At 43.8% G+C, this 15,610-nt stretch overlaps 1 protein-coding gene across 1 annotated transcript in view; it reads left to right on the forward strand.

Moving 5' to 3' along the window:
- The first annotated feature begins 7,363 nt into the window (after positions 1 to 7,363).
- Positions 7,364 to 15,610, forward strand: part of LOC121932459 (G protein-activated inward rectifier potassium channel 1-like) — a 32,455-nt gene continuing 24,208 nt past the window's right edge. Inside the window, exons 1-2 of the mRNA XM_042471088.1 lie at positions 7,364 to 7,579; positions 8,474 to 9,343. Coding sequence (XP_042327022.1) covers positions 8,693 to 9,343 — 651 coding nt within the window. The 5' untranslated portion in view covers positions 7,364 to 7,579; positions 8,474 to 8,692. The remainder of the gene's footprint in view (positions 7,580 to 8,473; positions 9,344 to 15,610) is intronic.

Here is a 15,610-nt window from a genome sequence, read left to right on the forward strand (position 1 = left end):
TACATGACACAACATGGGTAAGAGTGCTGCAGGCAGACCTATATCTCTCCACTCAACCCCACCACCACTACCATTTAGCTGCTGCACAAACACACACCATGGCCATTCAGTGGGTAGTGGAAAGCAGTTTGAGAAGCATAGCACAGACTGAAGACATCATCTACTGAGATCCATTAGAGTCCTTTTGAGGTCTCAGCAGATGATATAATCATTCTGCTTCTGGATACAGGGATGCCTCTCTAATCTCCCCTTCTTTGCCACAGCCATAAAATGGCCATGGGCGGGAGGTCTGCAGATGCTAAATGGTAAGTCAGAGGAGTTGGTCATTGCAGAATGTGGAAGAGAATACAAACCACTGCAGTGACCAAAAGACACATACCAGGTGCAAGGTGGACTTGCCCCTGCATGTTTCAGTAACAGGATACCATCCATAGAGTGGTCATCTCTCGCTCTTTCTGTCTTTCTCTCCTACACACACATACACATGCACAAAAAGGAGAGCTTGAGAACTTACTTTTAAAAAGCAAACAAAAACCCATCAATGATATCTTTATTGGCCAAACAAAACACACAATATACTTGTTGCAAGCTTTCAAAGCTCCATGGGCTTCTTCATCTGGTAAGCACAGCAGTAAGGATGTTACAGTTTCTGGAACATTCAAAATGTAGACACCATGACCGTAATGCTACCACTATCTTTCCCCATATGCTATTTTACCATCTTTGCCCATTAAAGAAGTCTGTGGAGCTTTGAAATGTACAGCAATATACAGTATTTTGTATCTTTTAGTTGGCTCAATAAGCTTCCATAACAGTCTTCTTTTTTGAATGACCAGATGAAAATATCTCATTTCCTAACAACTGATCCACTGTACTTACCATCTGGCATTTGAGTTCCACTGTTTATAGTTTCAGGATATGATGTTCATCGCAATATGACGTCCCGTCAGTTTTTTATTAATTCTCATTATCACCCATCGTCTTCTTTTTCTCTCTGTCTGTCTCTCTCTTCCCTTCAGCAAATGCGTTACCTCACATCTCACTTTCTGGTGAGATGACTCAGATTACAAACAATGCCTGTTCCTTTCTAACTCACAAAAAAGGCCCAGCTTCTCTTTTTAATGTTGGGTTTCTGTTGCCTGGAATGAGAAAAGTTGTAATAAAGAAATGGGTGCTCCTTCCCTGGACTTGGGGTACCTATCGCGAGTACCTCTATTTTCTCTGGATTCAGTTTGAGTTTGTTTTCCCTCATCCAGCCCATTACCAACCCAAGGCAGGCATCCAGGGGAGAGATGTTTCACTGGAGGACCTGAAAATTCCTACAGTGGTGTTCTCTTTGGTAAAAAGAAGAGTGTTGTTTTTTTTTATTTGTGGTTTTCCCACATTCCCACATTAATGGGGATCCTTCACTCCTAACCCCATCGAATGTGGAGAGACCACTGTACAACATCTCTGGAGAACACCAGGATGAGAAGGCTGTCTTGACATATTGGGGAGAGAAGTTCAAGTCCCACTGCCTTCCTGAAATGCTACATTTGTACTTGCAGGGTGTTTTTCAACTGAAGGTATCGTTAGGTACTACCTGGCATTGTTCCTAGATTATTACCTATACCATCTATATCCTCCTTTGTCTTATAACTCAGAACCCCTAAAAAGTAAGACACTGATGTAATAAAAACAAGAACAAAGAATGAGAGAAAGGTAACATCTGTCGGGGATGCTTTGATTTGGATTTCCTGCATGGCAGGGAGTTGGACTGGATGGCCCTTGTGGTCTCTTCCAACTCTATTATTCTATGATTCTATGTCATATGTTCCAAAGCCCTCCATATTCCTGGACTACAATTTCCATAATCCCCCAACTACTTCCAGGGAATGAGGCTTTGAGTTTACCACAAGCATCAGTCCATTCATCGGGATGATTGGAAATGGATACATGTTGGAGCGAGAAAGCACAGAAAAGCACAAAGGGCATCCATTAAGTGGAAGCCATTGTTCAGCTTCCCCCTTTCTGATCCGGTGCGTGCATCTCTTGAACTTTTATGCCACACATATGCCACCGTTTGAATTAAGACCTGACTCTTCAAAGAGACGTGAGTCCCTGAATAGCAAAGCAGTTTCCAGGAGCAGATGGAAGGAAGCCTCAGATCTGAACAAGCTCAAGTCCTTATCATTCATTTGTACCTTGTCTGTTTGCATTTCCTCTAGAGAGATACCAGCTTGATTTGCAAAGAAATAAGATTGAAAACAGTTGCTGGGATTCCTAGCTCATGTCATACTCTAGGGACCCCTCTGCTGGCAAGCAGGAAAATAATGCGCCTGGAGATGAGTAGGGATGACCTGAAAACAGGGGGAGAGGAAATGTTGAATTCTTATTATTATTAAACAAGACCAGGCTGAACAGAATTTAGGCTGAGAAATCATTGAGGTTACATTCTTTAACATACACCACTGACAGATTATTTAAAGCAATAGCTGTTTTGAGTCAGCATGATATAGTGTTCTGAGCTCTGGACTAGGACACTGAGAGACCAGATTTTGAATCCCCCTGGGCCATGGAAATCAATGGGCGATCTTAGGTAAATCACATGCTCTCAACCTCATAGGACAGCAATGGCAAATCTCTGAACAAAACTTGCCAAGAAACCCCTGTGATAGGTTCCTCTTAGGGTTGCCATAAATCGGAAACAACTTGAAGGCACACAACAATTACAACAACAACAAAAGAAGAAGAACCTGTGGTGATGGGATAAATCAGTCATTTAATCATCATCTCAGATCTGCGCCCTCGAATATACACGGAGGGGCAACCTCTGCTATTTCCTATGGCACACACGCCAAGCACACGCACCCAGGCCGCACACACAGGGGGCACCCTATTCAAGCCTATGAGGCTTGAATATGCGTGAACCTCCATTTTTATGGGGGGGGGGGTTCCAGAGCAGATCCTTGCAAAACCGGAGGACCAACTGTACTTTTATTCTTTGCTTTGGAATCCATAGTTGCTTTTCCATCATTTTCTTTTCCTTCATCCTTTACATCCTTTGTTACATGCCCCTAAGTGTTACCCTCAACTTATATTTTGGTTATATCAAAATCCATAATTTTTGCCCGCAAACCTGGTCTCAACTTGTACATAGTTGAGTATGTACGGTATATGAGTTTTTACTTGTATTTCTTTTTATCCTGTAAATTGATTTGAGTTCCAACGTGGGGGAAAGGTAGAGTATAAAAAGTGATTGACTGACAGTTATTGACTGATAGGGCAAGGTAATTTTCATTATAGCATCTGCTATCAAAAGCAGCTGAGAGAGAAAAACTCCAAAGATAAACATCTACTTTGTTCTTCCCCCACAAAGAGACAGTACAGCTCCAAGCCCCAATAAATTACCATATACAGTTAATATTTTGTAAACATGTATTAAACCTTAAGGGAATGGGATAAATCCTGAATAAATAATGGAATTGTAATGTTACATCCAAGCAAGCAACATTATTCATAAGCATGAGGTTTGGGTTGTTCATGCTGTTTGCCCCTTATTTGGGAGACTTTAATGGATAAAACTACTTACTGATGTATGAATTCTTTCCTCTCCTCTTCCTTTTTATAGAAAATTGGTATCCGAGTTCAAAGCATCCTGTAAGCCCTGCCATTTATGGATTTACTTACAAAAGATGGCACATCTTCACACACCACATGATTTATTTGTGGAAGTCAGGGCCTCAGGTTGCAATGGTAGCCACAGGCTCAAATGTCTTTAAGGATGAAGAGGCAAAGTAATTAGGCAATTCATGGGGGAAAAGATTATCAGCAAGGGATGTTAACTAAAATGGAGCCTCCACATTCACTGGCAGTATACATCTAAATTGTTTTTGTTGCTCTTGTATGCCTTCAAGCCTACCCTGGTTTATGGGAATCCTATCTTAGGGCCTGAACAGACAGGCCAAAATAAAGCTGCTTCGGGTCACTTTGGAAGTATGCTGTTTAAATGATGCATGCATCCTAAGGACTGGAGCGCAACTTTGGTGTGGCTTCTGGCCTCTTAAGATACATATGTCATTTAAAAAGCATACCTCCAAATTGACCTGAAGCAACTTTATTTTGGCCTGTCTGTTCAGGCCCTTAGGCTTTTCATGGTAGTGCTATGGAATCCTGGGATTTCCAGTTTGTTGTGGCACCAGCATACCTGATAAAGAAGGCTAAATATCTCTCAAAACTAAAAATCCCAGAATTCCATACACTGAGCCATAACAGTTACAGCAGTGTCAAACTGCATTAGAGAGCCAGCGTGGTTTGAGAGCTGGGTTATGACTCTGGAGACCAGTCACACCCTCATTCTCAGAAGATGGCAATGGCAAACCCCCTCTGAAGAAACCTGCCAGGAAAACCCTATGATCGGTTCGCCATCTTAGGGTCGTCATGAGTCAGAAATGAAGGCACACAACAACAACATCAACAACAAAATGCATTATTTCTGCAGTGCAGATAGGGCCAATAGAAGGTTTCTGCCTCTTCACTGTGGGCTTCTGCAGGTTCAAAGCTGGGCAACTATTATTTTATGCATTTGAGCACATATATGAGTGGACTTTGTCCCACTGTAAAACTCAAACCAGCATATGTTGGGGTTTATTGTATTTATTTATTTATTAGTTTCATTCATTTGACTTTCTGTCTAATGAGCTCCAGGCACCATTCAAGTTTCACTATATCCTAACATCAACCTTGTGAGGGAGATCCCAAGGAGGGAGACTGGGACTTGGGGACAGGGGCAACACAAGGAAGGTGTTTGGGTGCAGACCACACCAGGGGACACCCGAAGAGAGGGTTAACACCATTATTCCCCAAACATCTGCCTTTTGATAAAAACGGCCTGTGGGCTTTTTGCCTGCATCCCTTTAAAACGCTTAAGAGATAGTGTGACTGGAATGAGGCTCAGTGGAAGGAAAAGTAGAGGCCCCATTTTTTAATTAAAAATAATACTTGAAAATAATGAAATAATAATGAAAAATAATGAAAAATAAAATTATTTTTTTTTAAAAAATCTTCTAAATATTCATTTAAGAACATCAGCTCTTCCTCTTCCCAGATTTCCACTTTAACCACATGAGACTATATACATGTAAATACCTTCAGGCTTTGCCTATGATATTGTAATTGAAAGGCATGATTTTAATTTTTCAACTTGCTTGCGTCACAACTCCTGCCATTACGATACATGGGCCATTTACCATTTATGAGTAACATTAGTACAACAAACATTTGCTTAATATGGGAGCCAGCATAGTGGTTTGAGCGTTGGACTACGGCTCTGGAGACTAGGGTTCAATTCCCCTCTCAGCCATGGAAATCCACAGAGTGACTTTGGGCAAGGCACACGCTCTCAGCCTCAAGGGAAGTCAATGCAGAGAGGGTTCTCTGAAGGTCCCTCTCCTTTTCTGCTGAGTTGGATGAGACTTCCATCCTAAAGAACTTGCTGCATCTGGGGAGAAGGCTCTCATCAATGCAGGGTGACCAGATGTCCTCCTTTTCCAAGACATGCCCTACATTTCAACCTTCTGTCCAGAAAGAATTCCACAATGCCTTCCATTTTGTGCATGACTAAGAAGCAGGGAATTTACATTTCTATGAATGTGTTTAGCTTTTCTTTGGTCATCACCCACATTTGTCTTGAAGGTCCTACATTCTGGAGTGCCTTGTCCTCCTTTGTAGGGTGACCAGATGTCCTCCTTTTCCAGGACATGTCCTACATTTCAACTTTCTGTGCAGGAGGAATTCCAAAATGTCCTCCCTTTTGAGCATGACTGAGAAGCATTGATTTGCATTTATTTTAGTGTCTTTAGCTTTTCTTTGGTCATGTCCTCCCCTTTTCTTGAGGGTCCTTACATTTTGCGGTGCCTTGTCTTCCTTTATGATGAGGACACCTGGTCACCTTGGATAAACAGAAGGACTCCCATTGATCACAAATGCCAAAGTGCCTCTGAACAAATTTGGTGAAGAAAACCCCAGGATAGATTCACCTTTAGGGTGGCCATCATAAGTCGGAAACAAAGGCACCCAACAAACATTCTGGTCTGAGTTTGACAATGGAAGAAAGCCCATTCATATACACACTCAAATGCATAGATTGCTAGTTGAGTTGTTTCTTCCCAGCTTTGAACCTCCAGAAGCTCACAGGTGAAAATGAAAAGGCAGACAACAACAACAACAACAATGGTGTGGTATGAGAGGAGATCAATGCAGGAGGAGGGTGACACCCTAAGTTCCCGCATCGGATGACACCAGCCTGGGGGGGGGGCATCTCTTTCCAAGGATAATCTGAATCAGGAATACCATAAGATAAGAGTAAGGTAAGTGTAAGTGTTTGATAAGTGTCATATGATAAGTGTAAGATACGTGTAAGTGTACGATAAGTGATAAGTGTCATAAGAGGAAGATAAGTGTAAGATAAGTGAAAAGTGTAAGTATATGATAAGTGTCATAAGATAAGGGTAAGTGTAAGATGAGATAAGTGTTAAAAGTAAGGTAAGTGTAAGATAAGTGATAAGTGTCATAAGATAAATATGTAGAAAGATCTTGTAGCACCTTTGAACCTAACTGAAAGGAAGAAATTGGCAGGATGAGCTTTCATAGACTTTTGTAGATACATCTGAGGAAGTAGACTTTAGTCTACGGAAGCTCATGCTGCCAACGTCTTTATTTTCGTCAGTCTCAAAGGTGCTACAAGATCTCTCTACATATTGATTCTACAGACTAACACGGCTATATCTTTGAATGTCATAAGATAAGAGTAAGATGTGTAAGTGCCAGATAAGTGATAAATGTAAGATAAGATGGGATAAGTGTCATAAGATAAGAGTAAGATAAGTGTCATAAGATAAGTGTCAGTGAAAGATAAGCGATACAGTAAGTGTGAGATAAGTGTCATAAGAGAAGTGTAAGAGAAGTGTCATAAGATAAGAGTAAGGTAAGTGTAAGATAAATGACAAGTGTAAGAAAAGATGGGATAAGAGTCATAAAATAAGATTAAGATAAGAGACAAGTGTAAGCTAAGAGAAGATGGGATAAGTGTCATATCCCACATTCTGGGGCCAGGGCCATTACAGCGGGCTCCAACCGGGTGATTTCTGCAGCGCAGATGCGAAAGGAGGGAAACGTTGGCCACTGGGCGGCGCTGCAGAGCCCTGCCCGGCTTCCCTGCGCCTTCTATGCCCAGATCCTGGGACTCCTGGCTCTCGCTTCAGCTGCAGCAGCAGCATCCTCCTCCTCCAGAAGAGCCTCCTGCTGCTGCTGCTGCTGCTGCTGCTGCTGCTGCTCTCGGCTCCTGGCTCGGCTTCCCTTCCTTCCTTCCTGGCCCCTCCTCTCCCTCCTTCCAAGGAGCCCAGCCAGGGTTTAAGTTTCGGAGGGCGCATCTGGGGAAGCTCTTGCAGAAGCGATCTCTCCCTCCCCAAGGAGCCTTTCTCCCTCTCCGATCCCTCTTTCCCGGGAGTCCCTGGGAGCCACGCCGGGGCTGGACAGTCCCTCTGCCCCGAAGCCACTCCAGCGTCACGTCGGAAGGCGGGCGACGCCTGTCCCGTCCCAGGTAGGTGGGGGGCCCGGGGCACAGCAGCTGCCAGGGAAGCGGAGAGAGGGGCCAGTGCCCAGCAGTGCCAGCGTCCCTGGCAGGAACCCTCTCCACCAGCCCTGTGCCAAGAAGAGGGATCCCCCCCCACGGTGCCCGCTGCCTCTCCCGGTGCCAGCTCTGCCCCGAGACAGAAAGAGGGCAGCCCCTCGACCCAGTCTGTGCCCCCTGAGCCAGCCATCCTCAACCCACCCAGACTAGTGCCAAGAGGGCACCCCTGGTCAGTCAGCCCCTGGAGCACCTCCAGATCCCAGGCAGCACCAGCAGAGAGAAGGGCTCACTTGCCCAAGACAACTCGGTGCCTGCCTAGCTGCCTTCCCTCTTGCCTTTCTTCCCTCCCTTCCCTCCTTACTTCGTTCCTTGATTCCTTCCCTCCCTCCTTCCTTCCCGCCTTCCTTCCTTCGTTTCTTGCTTCCCTCCCCCTCCCTCCCTCTCTCCTTCCTTCCTTTCTTCCTTCTCTCCTTCCTTTCTTCCCTTTCTCTCTCATTCCTTCCTTCCTTCTCTCCTTCTCTCTTTCCCCCATCCTCCCATTCTTCCTTCCTTACCTTCTTCCTTCCTTCCCTCCCTCTCTCCTGCCTTCCTTTCCTTCATTCTTCCTTCCATCCTTCCTTTTCTCCTTCCTTCCATTTCTCCTTCCCTCCCTTCTGCCTTCCCTCCTTCCTTCCTCTCCAGCATCAGTCTTCCATGAGGGAGAGGAGAAGGCACACAAGCATCTGACTATCTGCCCAATGTGCAGAAAAGACAACCAGGGTTTACCATCCAGTGGCCCAACCAGCTCACCCTGAGCCAGTCCCTTTTTCCCCTCTCTTGGCATCAGGAGAACAGCCACCTAACCTTCTGCATTCATCTTGTCAGTCCACAACCACCGCTGCCTCCTCCTGACCATGCATTAGTCAATCCCTTTGGCCCCCTTCATCAGAAGACAAAGGAGCTCATTCAGACAACTCCAGCTTGTGGGTCCAAACCCAGAGGAGTAGGTCATCTGGTCCAGTTCTTGCTCCAGCACCATTTAGGAAGAACCCATTAAGACAGAGTGACAGACAAGCAGACAAGGTGCTCCTTCTGACACCCGGGATGTCGGTGGTGCGGAGGAAGTTTGGCGACGACTACCAGGCCGTGGTGGGCACCTCCTCCCGCCGAAAACGGCAGCGCTTTGTGGACAAGAACGGCCGCTGTAATGTCCAGCATGGAAACTTGGGTAGCGAGAACAGCCGCTACATTTCAGATCTTTTCACCACCCTGGTGGACCTCAAGTGGCGTTGGAACCTCCTCATCTTCCTGCTGACCTACACGGTGGCATGGCTGGTCATGGCCTCCATGTGGTGGGGGATCGCCTACATGCGGGGGGACCTGGAGATACACCAGGGCCACAACGCTGGGCACAACCCTTGTGTGGCCAACGTCTACAACTTCCCTTCTGCCTTCCTCTTCTTCATTGAGACGGAAGCCACCATCGGGTACGGGCACCGCTACATCACCGAACGCTGCCCCGAAGGCATTGTGCTTTTCCTCTTCCAGTCTCTGCTAGGCTCTGTGGTGGATGCCTTCCTCATCGGGTGTATGTTTATCAAGATGTCCCAGCCCAAGAAGCGTGCCGAGACCCTCATGTTTAGTCGGGCCGCCGTCATCTCCCAGCGAGATGGGAAGCTCTGCCTCATGTTCCGGGTGGGCAACCTGCGCAACAGCCACATGGTCTCGGCCCAGATCCGCTGCAAACTCATTAAGGTGAGTGGAAGGGATTGCAGAAGGGACCCCAAAATCTCAAGGATGCAAGGAACTCAAGCAACACGTTAGCAAGTAGTAACTGGAGTAGGCCTGAGGACTATGCAGCCCTTTGGCACTTGTTGGCTTCCCAGGTTCCATCAACCTTAGCCAGCATGCCTAATGGTTAGAGAGAATGAGAGATGTCTACTCCAAAAAGCTCAAGTTTGCCACCCCCTGAGCTAGAGAACCACACATAGACATGGAGAAAAAGTAGTGGTGGGTGGTGGCTTCCATGTCAGTGGAATGACAGTGAATCTCTTTTGGGTTTTAGTGTATGCCCCACAGACAGAGGAACCAGCCACCACTCCACTCAGATTTCCACTCCAGCCTTCACCCCATGTCTGCTTAATCTTACGGACATTTCTAGGTCTTAATTTCTGCCTCTATAAAATGGAAACATTAAAAATAGCATAATGGGGTTACTTTAAAGGCAAGCTCCATAAACATGACGCTATACCCACTTGCAAAGAAAAGCTATTTAAATGATACTGCATTAAGCAGAGGGAAAACACTATCTCCAATGATAATGAGTAGGGAGATTAGGAGTGTGTTACATGGGTTTCCAAGAAGATTGTCAAATGGGTAAAATTTTGCCATTTGGCAGAAATCCCACATGATATTTCACTTTGTTATCTACAGCTACAAATATCAGCATTCCCTAACCTGGTGTATTCCAGAGGTTTTAGACTACAAGTTCTGCAATATAGGATGGGGCTCATAGGAGTTGTTCTCCATACCCATTGAAGGCTACAGTTCTACTCAATTTTACTCTTGAGGAAGCCCCACTGAATTCATTGGGATGCTGTCCCAAGTAAGCATGCACAAGACTGGTCCTTCTTCGTATAAAATTCATTATTTTTAATGCCTTTCCTTCCTTTACAATAACAACCCTTCAAAATCAAATAGCATTTCAAAGGAAAGTTGGGACACCCATCAAAGAAACAAAACATGCAAACTGAATTTTGGCAAGCCTATCTGAAGTTATAGTAAGTCACCCAGCAAACTTTAATATTGTGCGGCATATAAATACTACAAATAAAAATTAGGATAGTTTGCATGGGAATCGCCCAAGTACAGACAGACATGTTTTGACACTTCCACTGCCTGCTTTCGGGTTTGTTTATTGCTAAAAGCTATTAGCCATCACAATTCAGTATAATTAAGGTAAGATAGAGAGAGAAAAACCTACAGTGACAGTAATACATTTAAAATAAAATGTAGGTGCCAAACAAAGTGATACAAGAATATACAAATGCAAAAATATAAAATCATTATTAATACAGATTACATTTTTTAAAAAATCTGGATCTGGTACCATATATCCTCATCGCCTCTGTGTAATTCCTATTACCTGCTTTGAGTGAAAGCTCAGTTTTCTAAAAAATAAAATAATTCAATGCCAGCCTTGGAACACAGCAAATCTTTTGAAATGAAGAGGATTTTAAAGCATATGCAAAGTGCCTTTCCCCAACCATTAACCACTTAGCCAGCCTTTGTGCACGCATACTGCATTGCAGCATATAGCGAAATAAATAGTTAGCACTATCTGCTTTGCCTTCTCCAACCATCTGTTGGAGAAGGGGCAGTGATTCCAGTCCTTTCCTCTTCCCCAGCTGGTGATGGATGCTCTCCCAGCTGCCATCAGTGACCTCCTGTTCAGCAAGGAAGATCCTCACATGAACCAACTTTCAACTCAACCCAGTGCTCTTTGGGACAGATCCCTTTGAAACAGCAGACACAAAGAATGGCTAAGAAGATAGAGAGTGTGTGTGTGGGGGGGGGGGACAAATCATTTGGGAGAAGAGAATAAATCACAAATGATTCCCAAAGCTTTTCCTTCCAGTTCCAAGTCTGCAGGGTTAGGTTGCAGGAACTTGGCAGTGAGGATTCAGATGCACACTTTGTCCTTTGTCATTATCTCCTATGGCTTTAGGGTGAAGCCGTGACATGAGCAAAGGAAGCACAGGACCAAGAAGTTAAGCCTCAAAGCAGTGGTGCTGTCAGGGCAGGACTCCAGAGAAAATGTGGTCATCTGCATCTGCTCTACAGAATTAATGCAGTTTGATGCCACTTTAACTGCCATGGCTGAATGCTATGGAATCCTAGGATTTGTCGGTTGTGGCACCAGAGCTTTCTGACGATGAAGGCTAAATATCTCACAAAAATACACATCCCAGGATCCCATAGCATTGAGCCATGGCAGTGTCAAACTGCATTATTTCTGCAGTGCGGATGCAGCCTTAGAGCGCTCATTTGGGAAAATATGCATGAAATATGTCAGGGCTGGACTGGTTTTGCATTCTTTGAATTAAATGAAGTAATAACCTCATAAAACTACTCAGTCCAGCATCTAAAATTACCTAAGTGCAGCACCACCCTAGACAGCAAAGGGGGCTAGAGCAAGAGGTGGAAAGGCATGAGTCAGAGACACCAAGGACAGAAGAGGAGGAGAGAGATTGTGAAGTAGGATTCTTAGCAGCATCCACTTGTTTGTCCTTTCTGTCTTGCAGTATATGAACATGCAACATTCATAGATAGAAGAATTTGCAACAGCATGACCGTTTGATGCCTCCCGATGTGTTTGATTAAAAAGCCATTGTACACAGCCAGAATGGTCTTATGTTGGCTGGGTGCAAATGGTGGTTGTAGTCCAACAAACAAGACAGCACCAAACTGGGGAAGGCTTTAGTAGCATGGATGGGAATTGGGATAAATGTATAACTATAAGACATTGTTATAAGAGCTTTGTTGTTGTGTGCCTTCAAGTCAATTCCAACTAACGGCAACCCTAAGGCCACACTATCATGATTTTTTTTTAAGGCAAGTTTCTTCAGAGGAGATTTGCCATTGCCGTCCTCTGGGGGCTGAGATAATGTGACTTGCCCAAGGCCACCCAGGGGGTTTACATGGCTGAGTTGGGATTCAAACCCTGGTCTCCAGTCATGGTCCAATGCTCAAACCACTACACCATGCCATAAGTACCAGGCTTGAAGCCTTTATGGTGGTAGGCAAGATGCCCCCCAGTTACCAGATACCAGAACATGAACAAATCCTAGCTGATGTCTGTCTTCATTTTGCTGGGAGTGTCAGGTTTGATGGCATTTCCTACCCTACACCCAAATTAAAATTTCCAATCCTCTTATGTTCCTCTTTCTTCCAACACATAAAGAACAACATTGGTTAGTTTTTGTGAGGAGCACTCTTTAAGTCATTTATTTAATATACATACAAACACCACATATACACAGGGGAAAAAAGACAAATTGCAAGCTTATTACAGAAATCTGCATCATTACAGAAACTGCTCCTCTTGCCCTTTTAGCAATCTGGATGCTCTTTCCAATCCACATCCTCATTTTCTTTCAGAAAGCCAAACCCTCATCCATATTCCTTCCAGGGATAAATAAAGCTGATGCCATTGTAAATGAAACCATCAGTTAAAGGTCTGATCTACCTTAATTTAACATCATGTCTTGCCTTCTTTATAATATTCCAAATCATTAGCAACCTGGTTTTCACTTTCAGGATTTAAATCTCATTCCAGAACCTTGCCAATTATATTTTAGCTACAACTAATAAATACTAAATTATGCCCTGGATTTCTTCCTTTACATAATCTAGAATATTCTCTAATAGAGCCTTTGAAGTATCTAGGTGATTATAACTAATCATGATATGAATAACCCATAAGGTCTTTGCTCAAGACAATCTAATACATAGATATCTCCACTACATATGAATTTATCTTCCTTTTTTCTACAACTTTTCGTCATATTCCTTAACCTGTTCCAAAAATCTTCTTTAACTTCTCTGATATATAACACCACTTAGAAATAATGTGCCAGTAAAAATCATTTACTGACAAATAGAAATAGAAAAGACTATCCAATTATTCCAAATATAAGACCAAACATTTTCATTGATGGTTACCAGCCTTGAATCCAGACTAAGGCTGCATCTGCACTGCAGAAATAATCCAGTTTGACATCACTTTAGTTGCCATGGGTCAGTGCTATAGAATTCTGGCAGCTGTAGTTTATTGTGACACCAGAGCTCTCTAACAGAAAAGGATAAATATCTCACAAAACCGTAGTTACCAAATTTCCATAGCATTGACTCATGACAGTTAAAGCAGTATCAAACTGGATTGTTTCTACAGTGCAGATGCAGCCCTAGATTTTAATCCTTTATCTACTTACACAGGAGTAGCCTCCACTGATTTCAGTTGAACTTAATTCTAAATAGACAGGTATAGGATTGTATGATTAGTTACACTTAGTCCTTATTGAAATCAATGGGACTTAAGTGAGGTCATGGTTAATTTACGCCTCTGATTTTAGTGGGATCAACAGGCAACTACTGCAATCTGGATCTAACTCATGAAGTTCCTTCTCCCCTGTGTATATGTGTTTGTATGATATTCTATAGCTCTCCTCCGCCCAAGACAGTATGTCTAATGCTCAGGGATGATGAGAGTTACATTCCAAATACCTTTAATACCTTTACCTATCTCTTCTATACATCCTAAAAATCATTCCCTTCTGATTTGGTTCTCACAAGTTATGTGTTAGCTTCCTTCCTCCAAAGCAAAATGAGTTAAATCCACACATGGGCTAAAATGGTACACATAAATCCTGTTGAGTGCAAGTCCTATTGAATTAAATGAGGCTTATCTCTGAGCAGATATAATTATGTTGTAAGTTCCCTTCACTTTAGAATCTGCTGAAATCAATGAGATCAATTACTTGCGACTCAGACCCCAATGAATTTAGTGGGAACTGAGTATAATTACTTAGAGGTGTAGCGGTTTGAGCATTGGGCTAGGACACTGGAAGACCAGGGTTCACATCCCAGCTTGGCCATGAAACCCACTGGGTGACCTTGGACAAGTCATACTCTCTCAGCCTCAGAGGAGGGCAATGGCAAACCCCCTCTGAAGAAACTTGCCAAGAAAGCCCTATGATAGGATCGCCTTAGGGCTGCCATGAGTCAGAAATGACTTGAAGGCACAGAACTAACAATGTATAATTGACTTAGTCTTGATCCACTCCCATTTTTGCCCATCCACTTCCTTATAGAAACCTTTTGTTTTAATAGGTGCTACATTTTCTCCATAAATCCATTTGAAACCACTTGTATGCAGAGCACATGGGGAGGGAAATGAGACTTGTTAAGATCAGAAGAAGGAGGAAACTTAACCCCAAGTTCTCCATGTGCTACACTAAAGGACACTCTGGTGTTATGCTATCTTCTTCTTTCAGCTTGATCAGAGCATAAATCAAGGCTGGGAGAACTTATAGACTATATATTTTAGACCTCAGGTCCCATAGCCCTTAACGTTAGCCAAGCTGCCTTGGGCTTCTGAGAGCTGAAGCCCAAACATCTAGAATAGAATTACCCTGGGAGAGAGCCTGAGCTATTCCAAGGCAAGGAGATCCCATCCCACTCAAAATAATAATTCTGATTTGATTCCCCTACCCATCCACTCTGTAGCAAGTAACTGCACTATACTAGCCTGGGCCACCAGCTCTCTGTTGCCTACAGCTTTGTGGACATGAATGTAGCTCCTCTGTAGTAGTGACTCAGCCACATAAAAATCCAAAACTAGATCTGAGGTCCATCCTTGCAGGAGAGTGCCTTTTGGAGGTATAGAGGGGAAATATGTGGCTAGCCAGCCCTTATTCCTCTTGGCAAGAACTCTTCCCCTGCTGCTGCAAGCCCAGCCACAAGAGTAGGAAGCGCCTCAAGCTGTCACTCGCGTTTTTGCTGCTGTCTTCGCAAGTTCCTGTATCCTTGGAACAAGCTGTTCTCTGACATGGCCCAAGTCCAAACCCAACCGCTTTGACTATCAAAGGCAATCACTGCTGGACTTTTGAGCACTAGAGACTTTCCAAAGATCATACCAGCAGAAGGGACACACACGGGTTGCGGCAGTTGGCATCTAGCAGGCATCCATCTCACTTGGCACTTCACAGGGCTAGATTCCAGCAAATGAGTCTGAAGGTCAAAAACCAGTCCTTTTTTCCCTTATGCATCCATGAAAGTGCTTCTGTCTGCTGCAAAACTAAGCACCCTGAGAGTTTCAACATTAATTTTATTTTATTTTTAAAGTTTCTAGTCCTTAGAAACCTGAGTTTGTTGTTCCTAAAAAAATCAAGTTTCTAGCCCCTACTGTTACAGAGAAAACTTTGAAAAAATCTCAACTCTGTCCTTTATGGACTCTCAGAA

The sequence above is a fragment of the Sceloporus undulatus genome, chromosome 6, assembly GCF_019175285.1.
Source record: "Sceloporus undulatus isolate JIND9_A2432 ecotype Alabama chromosome 6, SceUnd_v1.1, whole genome shotgun sequence".
NCBI lineage: Eukaryota > Metazoa > Chordata > Lepidosauria > Squamata > Phrynosomatidae > Sceloporus > Sceloporus undulatus.